This window comes from Plectropomus leopardus, chromosome 14 (genome assembly GCF_026936395.1).
Source record: "Plectropomus leopardus strain MGB_pleo_1.0 chromosome 14, ASM2693639v1, whole genome shotgun sequence".
Lineage (NCBI taxonomy): Eukaryota > Metazoa > Chordata > Actinopteri > Perciformes > Serranidae > Plectropomus > Plectropomus leopardus.
The window spans coordinates 35,257,031-35,272,361 of record NC_142189.1 but is presented as its reverse complement, the minus strand read 5'-3'; the positions used below and the strand labels follow the sequence as shown (position 1 = coordinate 35,272,361).

At 38.9% G+C, this 15,331-nt stretch overlaps 1 protein-coding gene across 6 annotated transcripts in view; it reads left to right on the top strand.

Moving 5' to 3' along the window:
* The first annotated feature begins 1,391 nt into the window (after window positions 1–1,391).
* adck1 (aarF domain containing kinase 1) overlaps window positions 1,392–15,331 on the top strand; it is a 165,245-nt gene continuing 151,305 nt past the window's right edge. For 4 of the 6 annotated variants that reach the window (XM_088087144.1, XM_088087143.1, XM_042501500.2 and 1 more), the window contains exons 1-2: window positions 1,407–1,520; window positions 6,786–6,925. In XM_088087144.1, the coding sequence (XP_087943270.1) occupies window positions 6,794–6,925 (132 nt within the window). In that variant the 5' untranslated portion in view covers window positions 1,407–1,520; window positions 6,786–6,793. Of the gene's footprint in view, window positions 1,521–1,649; window positions 1,825–6,785; window positions 6,926–15,331 lie in introns of those variants that run through there. The other 2 variants (XM_042501497.2, XM_088087141.1) reach the window with 2 other exon arrangements.

Below are 15,331 nucleotides of genomic sequence, written 5' to 3'. Positions count from 1 at the left end.
GGAAAACAACTATATCTTTCTGTAACCTCATATGTTTATAAAGATTGTACACAGGTATTACCCAAATTAAGATGTGTTGTTAAGATGTTATTAGCTGTTATTTGTTTTAACATTTGTTTATTGGTTTGATTTACAAATACTTTTCAAAATATTATGACAAAAAAGTCACACCAACAAAGATAGATATATTGCTCATTTTTAAAATTCCCACTAAAACTACGATTTAAAAAAAAATTACAGATATAAAATGATTAGGCTGTAAAGGCTACCCTCCTTTTATATTATTTAAAACACTGATTTTAACACATACTTCACAACTACTGAAAATGTAAAACTAACGAAATGAAATGAAACTCTTTTTCAAACATTTCAGTTTTATTTCATCTTTTAGACCCTAGAGGTTTAATTTTTGTTACATTTATTCTTTGCTATTTTATCTAAACTTTTAGATGTGAATTTGATAGTGAAATTAAATATTTTTCTAGTTAGGCCTGTGAAGTATTTTTTTTTAATACAAGATAAATAATGAAATTATCGAATGTATGAGTGTTAAACGTTTTAAATAAAGTTTGAGGGGGGAAAAGGCTGCTGCTGCTCAGTTCCTGTAGTGGGCGTGTTTTCAGGGGTTCTCATAGGATGTGGGTGCTTCTGTGACTTTCTGTGCGGATGCTCCAGTGGACATCCCTGTGGGTAAAATATGTTTTCTGTCTATCAAAAACAATAACAAAGGTATACACTGCTTATTTCAGAATGAAATTGTTTGCACGACTTATGTTGTCAATTATTGGAACAACCATGCAGAAAAAAAAGAATTGTAATATTATTAAATTTAAAAAATAAAAATAAATAAACATTGTTCATTCTGTGAAGTTTACCTGGAGACTCTCTTTCACTTATTTTAGTACTGTGATCATACCAGAATGCAATGGGAGGACTTGAGCAGGTATGCTATTGATAATATTGACCCTGATTTCAATATACATATAGAAAATATTTTGTTTGATTGTCATAAAGGTAAATCACACGAATATTATATTATTAAAATGTTTAGTAGTAGTAGTAGTAGTAGTAGTTTACTAGGCCCCTTTTTCATTATTTGAACATGAAACTAAACAAAGGCTAAATTACATCAATTCTCTCCTCCCAGAAGGGAAAGGCAACTAAAACAGTAATTATGTGTACATCCTTTGGCATTTTTATTTAAATTGATATTCCCTTTTTGGCTTTGTAACTGCATATCTCTCATCCCCTGGCATCTGTTTCGTTATACCTGTTGTCATTTTCTCACTTCTCTCCGACAATATGTACTCTTACTTTGCTTAAAGAGAGAGAGAGAGAGAGAGAGAGAGAGAGAGAGAGAGAAAAGCTTGGACCAGCTGACTACCGAGTGTGACGCGTGTGAAACACGTCACCGTGGTCGACCGAAGTGTGGATTTTTATAAACAGCAGCAGCAAAGGCATTCTGTCTTGTTACTCTGACGGATACACCCGGATCGTACTGATCGGCAACAGAAAGGCAGGTAATCACTTTCTCTGTCTGAGTTCAGTAACGACTCGTAATGTATCAACCATCATCTTTTGTAGTACTACGTTAACCAGAATTCTTCGCGCTCACGTCGAAAACTAGCGAAGAGGTCAAAATGCAAGGATAGGCGTTTAACAGAACGCGCGTGGTGAGGTAACGTTAGTGATTTGCAGCCCACACAGTCTTCTTTTTGATAGTTGACGGTTCCATTTGGCTGTTCTGTAACAGTCTTTGGTAGCTTTGTCAAATACTACTACAAACGTGTTGTGAGACGCAGCCAGCCAGGCTGTGGTGGTTAGGTAAGAGCCCTCATATGAAGTGACCGTGCACTTACATACTCTTTTACAAATGAGCCAACGTGAGACACCTTCAGAAAGGAAGCTTAAGTGACACTACCAAAGCCTGTCCGTCTCCTGGCTCCTGTCATTAACGTCAGGTGTTTGAGATGAATGCTCACTTGATCACGTTAATTGTCATATTTATGAATGCAATAGACTACCTTGTTTAAAAGGAAATTCCACCAATTTCTACAGATTGTCAGGGTCGCAGTGTAAAAACTTGTTTCTCAGACTTGTCAGGGTCAGTACTGCTAAGGCTACTACATACAACATAAGAAACAAACACTAACATTTGGCTCATTGGAGCTGAACGATAGCAGGTGGCCGCAGTGGGAGGCGGTGACAAAAAGCTGCGATCAAGTCGGACAGTTTTCTGAGGCTGCGTCCAAATGTCCGGAATTCACCACACTTGCAGACTCGACTTTGCAGGCGCGTTCGCGGAAGTCCGCGAGTTCGAGGGCTGTTCAAACTCACAATTAATAAAGTCCACAAGGGCGCTCAAGCGGATATTCTGTAGACTCCAACAGAGTCTGCTTGAGCTGCAGACTTCAACAGACTTCCGTGATATAATTACCCACAATTCCTTGCAATTCGGACCCCATGTTGTAGTTTCTTGAATTACTGGCCATAAAAATATTGTACTCTACAAAGCAGTCTAATTAATTTTATCAAAGTTTTCTTCAATCATGTACAGCCACATCGTGATACAGAAATATGTAGAAAGATAAGCTATAGAGGCAATAAAACTGCATTGTATTATCTTAGTTTTAATTGATGGTAGCCTGTTTAACAGCTGTGTGATATACATGCCAAGTGAAGGCTAAAACATGGCTGAGAAAAAACAAAAGAAGGTCTTCCAATATAAGTAATACTCTTCTTTCTTTTGCCACAGAGGGCTCAGTCCGCAAGTCCGGAGGGTGGAAATTTGGATGTAGCCTGACTTTTCCAGTAGCCTTCAGTCTGTACAGAAAGTCACAGAAGCGATCAGATCCTTATGTCAGTAGGCAGGTTTCCATTAATCCTCACATTGCGCAAATTGAAATTGTGAATACAAAATATGCCTAATGGAAACAAGTCAGTTTTGAAAAACTCCCATTTATTGCAAAAAAGTGTTTCCGCTTGCATGAGGTTGTAGTTCAGGCGATTCCAAAAAAGCCTTGTGTCACAAATCTGCAATGGAAACACTTTTTTTTTCTGCTTTTATAGCTCATATGATTTGCAGCACTGGGTGGCGGTAATGCGACTTAATGGATGCAAACCACTGTTGAACCCAAAGAAGAAGGAAAAAGTAAAACAAAGTCACATGATGTTTTACAAAACGTGGCTTGGTATGTATAGACAGAGGAACAGACCGAGATCTTCTTAACTCTTGCAATAGTAATAAACCTACCAGTGTTTTGGACATCCAGTGCTTCTTGGATTGTTATCGCAGGAGAAGTCACATAACATCACTCAGTGGAAACGCAGTCATCTTGCAATTGTTTTTATTGGAATTTCAAAAATATTGCATTCGTTTTGCAAATTCGTTGCGCAAATCTGTAATGGAAACTCACGTTGTGTGTTCACAGTCTCAACTATTGTAATTATGAGTAACCTATTAAAATACCGTATGTCCAATCTGGGATTTCTGTCCATGGCTTAACCTTCATGTAACATGAATTCTCATGTAATTCAGCATCATATCAGTTTACTGCTGGATATATATCAGCTGAGAGAACCTGTGACCCTAAAAAAACTATGTAACCTATTTAAAAAACATCAGCAGTCAAAATCAACAGTCAAACACACAACAGCTTTCAGTTTTAACAGTCCTACAACAGTAAATAAGTAAGTAAAGCGTTATTTATATAGTACTTTTAAAAACATTCATTTATTCATTCATTGTCCATAACTGCTTGTCCTCGTAAGGCTCGCGGGGGGTCCTGAGCCTATCCCAACTGTCATTGGGTGAGAGGTGGGGTACACCCTGGACAGGTCGCCAGACTATCGCAGGGCTGAACTTTTAAAACATGCATTTACAAAGTGCCTCACAAACACATGTACACACACTTGAAATAAATTAGTCAATTAATTAATTAGTTAAGTTTCAATACATCACAGTATAGAATACAGCACAATGAGAGACAGATGAGACCAAAACAAATAATATGCAATAGACTACGTATACTTTGATGAAAGTCTTTAGTCTCTATGACTGCAAAACTTCACCATCAATTACAACATGTAGGCTACTCTGTTAACAGAAAAAAAAAACTTCCAAATCAGACCTAACCGGCATACACTGTGTGTAGATCGCTGGTGATCGATTTTGCCAGGCCTCCAGGAAGTGCCCCAGGCATGATGGAAATTTTACATAGTGACCAAATAGAGGTACTGCAATTTCTGGGGGTCCTTCACGTGATGCAGAAAGACTTCTTCCCATTGCCTTATGCTGGGAAAGCGACGTCTGTAAATCAGGGATTAAATTTTATTGAGTGTCACAACCTTGCGAATGACTTTTTCACTGTCAAGTTTAATCCATTCAGTCTGATAACATTTGGAAAGTGTAAAAGACGAATGAATTGGGACCCCCAGGTCTCATAATAAATCCATGATTCTGCACAGGACTGGCTCAGCTCAAACGGACCTGATTTCATCAGGATTTATCCCAGAAAGCATGGCGTTAGGAAGATAGGGAGGGAGGATCTAAAGAAGTGTAGCAATCAGTATGTTTGTTTCAGCTACAGACTTTGGGCCTTTCCCAAACCACCTACCCACTTACACTCTGTTTCCACGTTCATGTGGATGGTCCATCAGATTAAGTGCCATCTCAAACCAACTAGCAGGGAGTGAAAGTGAGTAATTAAACCCTTCATAAGCAACCCTGAATCAATGCCGACTTATTCACCACGTGCAAAGCCTTATTGTGTTTGTCAGAAAGATGCTTGGTATAAATATAGTTCTGTGCGACTGTAAGCTGCTCAGACTAAGAGACATTTAATATTGTTATACAGACGTTAACATCTTAAATGCTACACTGCATTTAGGATAGAATATAACCTTCTCTACTCTCTATAAAATTGGAGCCGTGATTACTTCCTTGAAAAGTGTTGTATATTTACAGGGAATGTTGCAAAAAACAAGCAACTTATACACATCTGAGTGAAAAAAAGATGTTTACAAAAGAGAGAAAAAAATGTCATCAGTAAATCTCAGGAATAAGTTTCGTTCCCTTTTATGTATTATTTATTTATTGAATTTATTACTTTTAATGGCAAAAGGATAATATAGGCTACCAAAATTATGGTAAACAGCAGCACAGATCAAATAAAAGTGATACAAATCCACATGGAGACTATTAAATAGTAGTAACCTTTATTTTTCTCCATGGTTAGGAAATATGACAGCTTCTTCTTCTGCCGCAGAGTGGGAAGTTTGTCCCAAAGCTTGCTGCTGTGTTTAGACCCTACATCCTGATGGAGGAGTTTCATTCAGCTGTTATGGTTGACTACAAACAGAGGGATACTCTGAGATGGAGTGGGATTGGGAAGGATCCGGTTTTGGAATGTCATTAGGCTTATTCAAGCTGAGCCAGTCCTGCACAGAATTGATCAATGGCAATCAACACGCATGCTTTTAGGTTAGGTTTGTGTCAGACCTTATTACAACTCGCTCTGACATCATGCAAAAGCTGATTGGTTTAGATTTTGACTCAACAGTGTAGCTTTTCACATGATTTCATAGATTTGGAATTTATTTGTCTGATTTGAAGGTTTATTCTGTTAAGAGACTAAATACATTCATCATAAACTATACAGAGTCTTTTGTATATTAATATTGGACTGCTTCAATTATTTCATGTAGGACTCTTAAACAACAAAGACTTGTGGGAAATAGCTTGAGCGGTACTGTATGTGAAGATTCTTGAAAAAGCATCTGTACAGATGTGAAGCCCTGACTGTAGGCAGTCTGACTGATCTGCACTGAAAGCTCTTCTGTGGCTGTTGTTTTTGGGATAGGCTACGTAGTGACAGATGCACTCAGCTGATTTATATCCAGCAGCAAACTGACATGATGCTGATTTACACGAGAATTCATGTAAATGCAGGTTGAACCATGAACAGAAATCACAGATTGCCTGCATAATATTTTAAAAGCTTGTTACTGTGTCATAATTAAAACAACTGGAGACTGTGGACAAAGTGATATATCTGATGTGATAAGATTTTAATGAATCAGAATAAAATCTAACAGGATGTGAGTGTTTTTTTGACTTCCTGTACAGACTGAAGGCTGGAAAGGTCAGAAAACTGACTTGATTGCAGCTTTTTGTCAGCGCCTCCTGCTGCAACCGTCTGATCTCGTCTGCTTTGCAGGTTCGGTGAAGTTCACCTCCAATGAGCCTATTGCCACTGCGGCTTCGACTTTCACCATTCTTCTTTCACTTTATATCTTGCAAATCTCCCATCTTTGTAGAAGCACAAGTGGTGAAAGGAGTATTTCGGTCTTTTACTTCATTGAAAGTACTAACACCTCAATGTGAAAATATTCCCCAACAAGTCCTGCATTTAAAACTTTACTTATTAAGAATCTGTGATCTGAGCTCCAGGAGTCTGTGTGACAGTCTGGTGAGTACTGTAGTTATGATGCTTTCACCAGACAAAAATCTTGCTCCTCTTATAGGGCATATATCTGTCCGAGCTGTGGAATGCTGATTTATGTATGATGTGTAAAATCACAGGTGCAGTGCTATGTCTCTATGAATGGTGATAACCAAAGGCTGAACCCATGACTGTGTTCTGAAACTAATTTGTCAAACATTTTTATCTTTTCTCACTTGCTTTTACATGTTTTCTGCACATTAGGTTTTCATATTATCTCTGCACTGTGTGAACTGGCAGTTTATGAGGACTCATTCCTCATGTTCATTCTTCCTCCCATAGTGCCTCTGATGGCTGGTCACCTTCTTAAAGTCTCCTCTCTGGCCACAGCAGTGTTTGCCTCATCTGGGTTTTACCTCTACAGCAGACAGCTGGACCTCAATGACCTAAGTGTCTTCCGCTTTGGCCGAGCAGCTGCCACAGTGAGTTACTGCACACCTCTGCCCCAACACTCTTTATTTGGAGGTTGTGGATTTGATGCACCTCCAAAGTCAAGATGTTTTATGTTTTTGTCTTGATGCTCTCATAGCTGACATTTTGTCAGTTTCATGCATTAGCAAGCTTAGTGGGTTAAACCAGCTTTCTCTGGCCTTAATTTAGATTTTCAGCTTTAACTGGGATGGATCATCGTGGAAATCTGTGCTGCAAAGCTCACCTGCTCCAGAAAAGGTTAATTTCAGAGCATAAAAACCATTCAGCAGCCTGACTGCTGACCAATCAAATCACTGGGAAGAAAAGTTATCATTCCTAGAGGATCCCGGCAGGGACAGAAATAAAAACAAAAACAAAAAACAAACCTGATTATCTGCACAAAACAAGATCTGAAAACTGAGCCAGTTTCACATGTTGAAATTGTGACTAATATCTCAGTACAGTTCCTGACTCCCAGGTGAGCTTCTCTGGAAATACAGAGTTTGTTTTCTCAGGAAACTAAGTGGCTTGGGTGTTAGTCAGCAGATTTTAGAATTACTGTATAAAACTATGTTTGAGAGCTTTTTAACTTTTTACCCTCCTCCTTGGTATGCTCACCTGAACTGTACACGTAAGAGTAAACTTTCTAGGATTGTGTCGATGGCAAGTAAAATAGCTGGCAACCCACAAAAGGCCAAAAGCGAGGCATATCTTGGCAGACAGGTCCCATCCTTACTTCAGCCAATTTGAGCTCCTTAGCCCCGGGAGGCGCTGCAGAACTAAAAATGTATTCAAGAAGTTCTTCATCCGAACTGCCATCTCTCTTCCTCTCTACTCAACAGACTGATGAGTTTTAAATCACAGACAGTGACATGAACTGACTTAATGTTTTAAATGTTTCTAATGACCTTGTCTTAGGGCTGGGCAATATGGCTTTAAAATATTATGGTGATATTTTTAGGCTATGTCACGATACATGATATATAACAGCTCCTCAGTTCATATATTAATAGTGTCTGCAAATCATAGAAGTGCTCCATGGTGGCAAAATGTGACTAAATAGTCATGACCTGAAGCTATGCGAAAGCACTACTTTGGGTGCGTGTGTGTCTGTGTGTGTTAGAGAGGCAGAGAGCGAGAGAACTGAAATGCTGGTGCCTTATTAAAATTACCTGACAATTTATACTCAGTGGGCCTCATTCACTAAAAATGTGCGTAGAAACATTCTTACTCTGCGCATAAAATAAGTACGCCCACAAAATTACCGTCGGATTCATGACACGTGCGTACCAGCTGATTTTATTCTTATCTCTGTGCGTATGTTGCTGAATCAGAATTATTCTAAACTGGCAGGCTCGTGCCCGCTGTCTGTAGTTAGCATACTGCCACACCCCCTTTTCTCTATACAGTTTTTTTTTTTTAATTGAAAATATTTCATTTACAAATGTTATGGCATAGAAACAAAAAGTGAACAACTTTTTAACAAGGCACACAAATGCAATAAATCATAAAATTCGAAGTCAAAGTAAAAAATAAAAAAACAAACAAATAAAATAAATAAGGGGAATGACATGAGATTTAAAGTACATTAAAGCTGCAAGCAGCAATGAAAGGCCCTTGCACCCATATGCAAGTCGGGGTTACTGTTGTGACTCAGACTGTCCCGAACTTTAATTTTTAGTGAAAGTCAGAAAATGCATGCAGAGAGTTTGGACAATTGAGTGAGATATTTCACATTGTAGTATTATCCTATGACCACTAGGTGGCGCTGGAGAACACAAAATCTAAGTCATTCTGGTCTACATCATTTGTAGACTAAAGCATGTTAATTCCATGTAAATCAAAGGATAAATGTGTTACAAGGTATACTTCCTGTTGCCAGAGGCCCCCCAAACCTCCAAGCCAAGAGGATTTTTTGTCCGTCCTGACATGTTCTGTGTACCTCCAAATTTTCAAACCTTTACATGAAATGGTTTGCTGGGGCAGGCATTTAGGGGCACTACTGAGCTCATTTTTTGACACCTATAAACGACACCTCCAAAATACAAAAATTTTCACCAGTCCGCATAATCATGCCAAGTTTCATGAGTTTTGGAATATGATAAAGCCCTGAAAAAAGCGATTCATTTGACGAAATAATGATAATAATGATAATAATAATAATAATAATAATAATTAAAGCTGCAAGTAGCGATGAACGGGCCCTCGCACCTCGCATCAGGGCTATTCGCTGGATGCTGACTGACGTGACCACGTTTCTCTGAGAAAGGGCAACACTGCAGGCAGCAGTGAATTAGTGTTTTGTCACTGTAGGGCTGAGACTGGAGATGCCTTTTTCCTGTTGTATGTAGGTGGAGCTATAACAAAGTATTGACTTGTAGATGTCTTCAGGCTGTGACACTTATGCAGCATGTGAACTTTGAGACTGATTGGACCATGCAAAGTCAAATGACATAAGCTTCCTGTGTTATTTTGGAATATTATAAATTGCTGCCCGCTACAGCTGACAGAGTCCACAATTTACTTTTTGATTAACCATCCAATTTGGCTGGTAGAAAAAAAATCGACCAGCCATCTATATAATAATAAATAGCTTTTTTTTGCTGTGACACTGTGTATCCGTCCAGGGCTTTTATTGTGTAAAATAGGAACGGAAGAAGTGCAGCTCCTGCACTGACTGTCAATGTGAGAGGCAGGCAGAGTTTGCAGTGTTAGCTGAAACTACGGCGCCTGTGTTAATATCTCATAACTTTTATCAGTATGCACGCAGCGTTAGCTCCCAGTAGACAGCTGATGGTGATAGTTTACAGATCAGCTAATGTCTCGTGCTGGAAACAGAGGCGCAGAGCGATTAGCGCTCGAGACGGCTTCGCCGCACAAGCGCAGGTGACAGAGAGAGAGCAGGACACCGGTACAGAGCAAGGATGCCACGCGCCCCTAAAAACGCACTGTCGACTCTCAGCAGAGTTTAATGTGTGACTATTGTGGCACAAAAAAATATTCGCCAGTGTGGTGAATAACTTCCAGAGATTTTATCACATTTGATACGCGCCGGGTGTGCCTTTTTTTCTTCAGACCCCGCCATCAGTTTTTACCGTGGTTTCAACGCAGGGTGATCACGCACACTTATCATAAAAAATAAAATCGGTATGGGTTACTAACCCTCTCAGTGGGGACAGATAAGGGTGGAGGGGGATTCTGTTTGATTTATAGTGTAACTACAGACTGGAACGTTACCCAAAATGTCCGTAGAGCGACAGCTACAGAACAGTCCTTTAATAAGCCGAATGGCTTTGTTATGATCTACTTCATGCAGAGATGTTCCGCGTTTAGTGAGCGCGGCACGCACGGACATAAACGAGTGTATTTCCTCCTTATTCCCTGGTGATATTGGCACAAATATTTACTCGCCAGTGTGGTGAATAACGTCCAGAGATTTTATCACATTTGGTGCGCAGCGGGTGTTTTTCTTAGACCCCGCTGTCAGTTTTCACGGTGATTTCAACACACAGTGATCACGCACATTTATCATGAGAAAAAAATTGGTATGTGTTACTAACCCTCTCAGTGGGAGCAGAGAAGGGTGGAGGAGTATTCTGTTTTATTTATAGGGTAACTACAGACCTTACCTAAAATGTCAGTTGCGCCATAAATACAGAACAGTCCCTTAGTAAGCACAATGGCTCTGTTATGATCTGCCTCTTACAGAGCAGCTCCGCGGTCAGTGAGCGAAGCAGGCACGGGAATAAACGATAGTATATTTCCTCCTTATTCCCTGCTTATATAAATACGTTGCTAAATGTGTGTCTTGGTGCGTTTTAAACATAATGCCGCCGAGAGGGTCCGAATAATCACTGAATCACCCTGGCACCATAGATCGTCTTGTCCGTGCATAAATGATGGAGCCATTGTTTAACAACTTAACAGTATGGATTTCAATGTGGCTTACCGTGAAAACAATCCTTGACTGACAGCATCAGCATCCGGTATATTCTCCTGCCCTCTGCATGTAGAGAATGTAAACAATGGAGTAGGGGCGCCCTGCTGGACAAACTTGCTATAAATTTGCCTGAAAATTAAAATAACAAAAAAAATTGTGGGCTTCCTGTTGGGTTTAGGACATGGCACCAAGAGGTTTTTTTGTAGGTTTTGGGGTGTTACACATGCCTCAAAACTTTCACAGCTCTAGGTTAAACGGTTTGGGGGGCTGCCTACTTTAATTTTGTAGGTGGCGCTAAAGAGCATATTTTGGCACATCAAAGCAAAAAAAATCATATCAGATATCACAATTTAGGATTTCTGATGGATTTAGCCACATTTGGTGCGTTTTTGTGCATACCTTGTCCCTAAAAAAAGTGCTCTCTGTTTTATGGTGAATAGTGCATTACCATGGTGACAGTGTTTGATGAAAACTCAAAAGTATTTTTTCTGTGCATCATGAAAGTCTTTGCAGTATTATGAGAGCATTTGAGGTTGTTTGGGTGTATCTGCTACAGGAGACACATTAAAGTGTAAAAAAAAAACTAACTTCCTGTTACCACTAGGTGGCGCTATGACTGTGATTCAAAATTGTGCTGCAGATGTCTTCAGGCCTGGACTGTCATCAAATGTGTGAAATTTTGTTTGTAATCTGACCATCTGGGGTCAAGTTATGACAGTTTTTGATGTCATGTCACAACATCAAAATTCGCCATGGCGTCACAGGAACACGGGTCAACAAAAACGGACAATATCCATTTTCCATCATCACTAACATTTTAATGATTTTTTGACATAAATTTGAGATCAATCAAGTCAACCTGCTAGGAGCTGCACCTCTTAGTGTAAAACCTTGTCTTTCTTGTGTCAATAGGTGGCGCTCTCAGTATGAATGAAAATTGTCATATAGATGTGTTCAGGGCGGGACTCTCATCAAGCATGTGAAGCATATGAGAAAAAATATGAACCAAGGCTGATTTGCTCCATTTTATCTCTATAAGGCTTATACCAGGTGATATAGGTATATTGAAAAATCAGTTGGGCTTTAGCAGAAATTGCAAAAATTTACCTAAAAATTTAAATAAAATTAAATTTGGTGGACTTTCTGTTGGTAATAGGGCATGGCTACAAGAGGCTTTTTTGTAGGTCTTGGGCTTTTACACGTTTCCCAAGTTTTGTAGCTCTAGGTCAAACAGCCTGCACGACTGCTTCGTAGAAGTTTTCTAGGTGGCACTCCAGAGCACATTTTGGGAGATCACAGCAAAAAAAATCATATCAAATAAAACATCATAGGACTATTGATGTGTCTGCCAAGTTTCGTGAGCTTTTATGCATCCTTAGCCCCTCAAACACAACTTCCTGTCTAATAGCAAAGAACGGCAACAGCGTTTGATGAAATCAAAAACGACTTGCAATACAACATCACAAACTTTAAACGGACAATATTCATTTTCCATCATCTCCAACATCTTAATGATTTTTTGACACAATTTTGAGATCAATCAAGTCAACCTGCTAGGGGCTGGACCTCTTAGTGTAGAACTTTGTCTGTCCTGTGTCAATAGGTGCCGCTCTCAGTATCGATGACAATTGTCATAGATGTGTTCAGGGCAGGACTGTCATCAAGCATGTGAAGTTTGGGGCATTTTAGATCATGTGCAAATATTTAAAAACTACTTCCTGTTTTGTGGCGAAACATGTTACTTCTTGGCCCCATAACTTCCACACCGTTTCACAAAAATGAAAACTGGTCGCATTTAGGCTCACATCTGAAGGTGGGATTTCCAAATTTTGAAGTCAATCCATTGAATTCTGTAGGACAAACACTATGAAATTGCAAAAAATGACATTTCAAATCAAAATGGCAGAATTCCTGTTGGGTTACGAGTATGGCTCTAAGAGGATTTTTTGTTTGTCTTAGAATGTTTTTTGTACCTCCAAATTTTCATACCTGACATTTAGGGGGCACTACTGACCTCATTTTTTGACACCTATACACGAGACCTATAAAATACAAAAATTGTCACCAGTCCCCATAAGCATGCCAAGTTTCATGAGTTTTCGAGTATGATAAAGCCCTCAAAAAAGCGATTCATTCGACGAAAATAATAAACGAAGCAATTACAATAGGATAAATAGAGGATGAATAGAGGATTTCAAGAGAGTCCTCACACCGTTCGGTGCTCAGGCCCTAATAGTTATAATAATAATTCAGAGGATTTCAAGAGGGTCCTTGCACCGTTCGTTGCTTCAGCCCTAATAATTCTTTGGATTTCAATAGGGTCCTTGCACCCGTTGGGTGCTCGGGCCCAAAAAAATGCAATAAAAAGGATAACAACAGTCCACTAGAGATCATCATATATTTTCTGTTCATAGTATGCTCTGAGAAGAGACTTTGCATTTTTTCCTTTCATTATGTTTAAGGCACTGAGGTGGTTGTCCACAACATTTCTTCTGGAGACGGTGAAGAGGGGTTTCATTTTCCTCCATTTACATGTTTGAATGAAAGAGTTTGCCAGTAGTGTCAGATTGTTCATTATCAAGTCACTTTTACTGTCCTTTATGTTTAAAGCAAATACAATGTTATTTCTTGTGAGAGCGTCCTGTTGAGAGATTTATGTTGATAACCAGTCCTTGAAATCCTCCCAAAAAGTCATAGAGCACATACAGTGGAAAAACAGATCAATCTGTTGTTTCGATTTCAATTTCACAAAAGCTGCAGTTGTTATGGTTGATATTAAATCATTTCCTTAACAGTTCAATGGATGGGTAAATATTGTTCATAATTTTTAAATGAATGTCTTTTGTTTCGGGGCTTACGGGATATTTAATATAGCCTGTTCTCCATTTTTTAATGTTTGTAACTGAAAACAACTGCATGATGGAATTTCTATTTGGACCTGTTGGGACCAGTATATGATTCAAGTGACTGTTTTTCCTTCAGTCCAGAAGTCATGACCATTAAATTGAAGTGTGGGTACATTTAAAACATGTGTGTTTATCTATGTTTTGTGCTAACAATCTCACTGGATTGGGAATTGGTTTGAGAACTTTATCAAACTGATTTTGTGTGCATGTTAATTATATTTCAAGCAAAAGTGTTCATAAGATAACCAGACTCCCTGGTCATCCATTAGATGGGTTATTGACCAGATATTTCTATCCATCCAGTGCTGTAAGAACAGAGATTTTCCATTACATAACATGTATCTGTTATTCCAAATAGGAGTTTGGTGAGGAGTAAAGTTGTGTGTATACAGTACATGCGTTTCCAGCACAACAGTACCAGCTTGTGAAATGAGGACAGTTTGACTGGTAGTTTTTCAATCTAACAATCACATTTTTTGAATAAACTCTATACCTCCTATCTTTTTAAACAAACCTCTGGGGAGACAGTACCACATGGAGTTTGTGTTCATCAAGAAGGTTTTTAACCATTTCAATTTTAATACATAATTTAAGCATTCAAAATCAATTGCTTGTAACCACCATCTTTATAATTTACAAGTTCTGAATTTTTGATGTAGTGGACTTTGTTTTTCCAGATGAAATTAAAGTTTAATTGATTTATTATTTTTATGAACTTATTAGGTATGGCTATTGAGTATGCAGGATAAATGCATCCTTCTAAAGATTCCATTTTATTTAGTTACATGGATTCCAAGGTATTTCACTGAGTTTCAAGCCTGATGCTTTAGAGAACTTATCAACTAACTCACACACTTTAGGGATTTGTTCTAAATTTTTCATAAAGATTGTGGTGTCATCAGCTAGTTGGCTTATTACTACCTGTTTTCCACACATGTTCAATTTCTCTGTTTGAATTTTTGATTAGCACTGTTAACATTTCTGCTGCCAGAATGAATAAGAATGGGGAAATGTTACAACCTTGTTTGACCCCTCTAATGATGGTGAAATGAGGAGGGGTACCCTCGGGGAGTGCTACTGAACTGGTTGTGCCATTGTAAAAAGACTCTATTATATTATACAAGTAAGGTCCAGATCCATACATTTTCAAGACTGTAAACAAAAATTGGTGTTCAAGCATATTGAAAGTAGGGCTGGGTAAACAAATCCATTCATCAATGCATTGCAATTATTTTTTTCCCAATTCAATATCGATTCTGTGCTGAAGAAGAAACAAAAGCTACTGGACCTCCCACAGCACAGACTATTGACTGATGAAGTGACACCTTGGAACAGTGCACTGGACATGGTGGAACGATTCCTGGAGCGGCAGCCAGCTGTTTCAGCTGCGCTACTCGCACCTGAAGTATGGAAAACTGAGAAGGAACTGTGCACTCTCACAGAGACAGACACCACAGCAGCAGAAGATGTTGTGCAGGCTCTGAGGCCAATGAACACAGCTACCCTAATGTCTCAGGAAGCCACCCCAACTCTATCTGTCATATCGCCCCTTCAAGCAAGACTCATGCAGG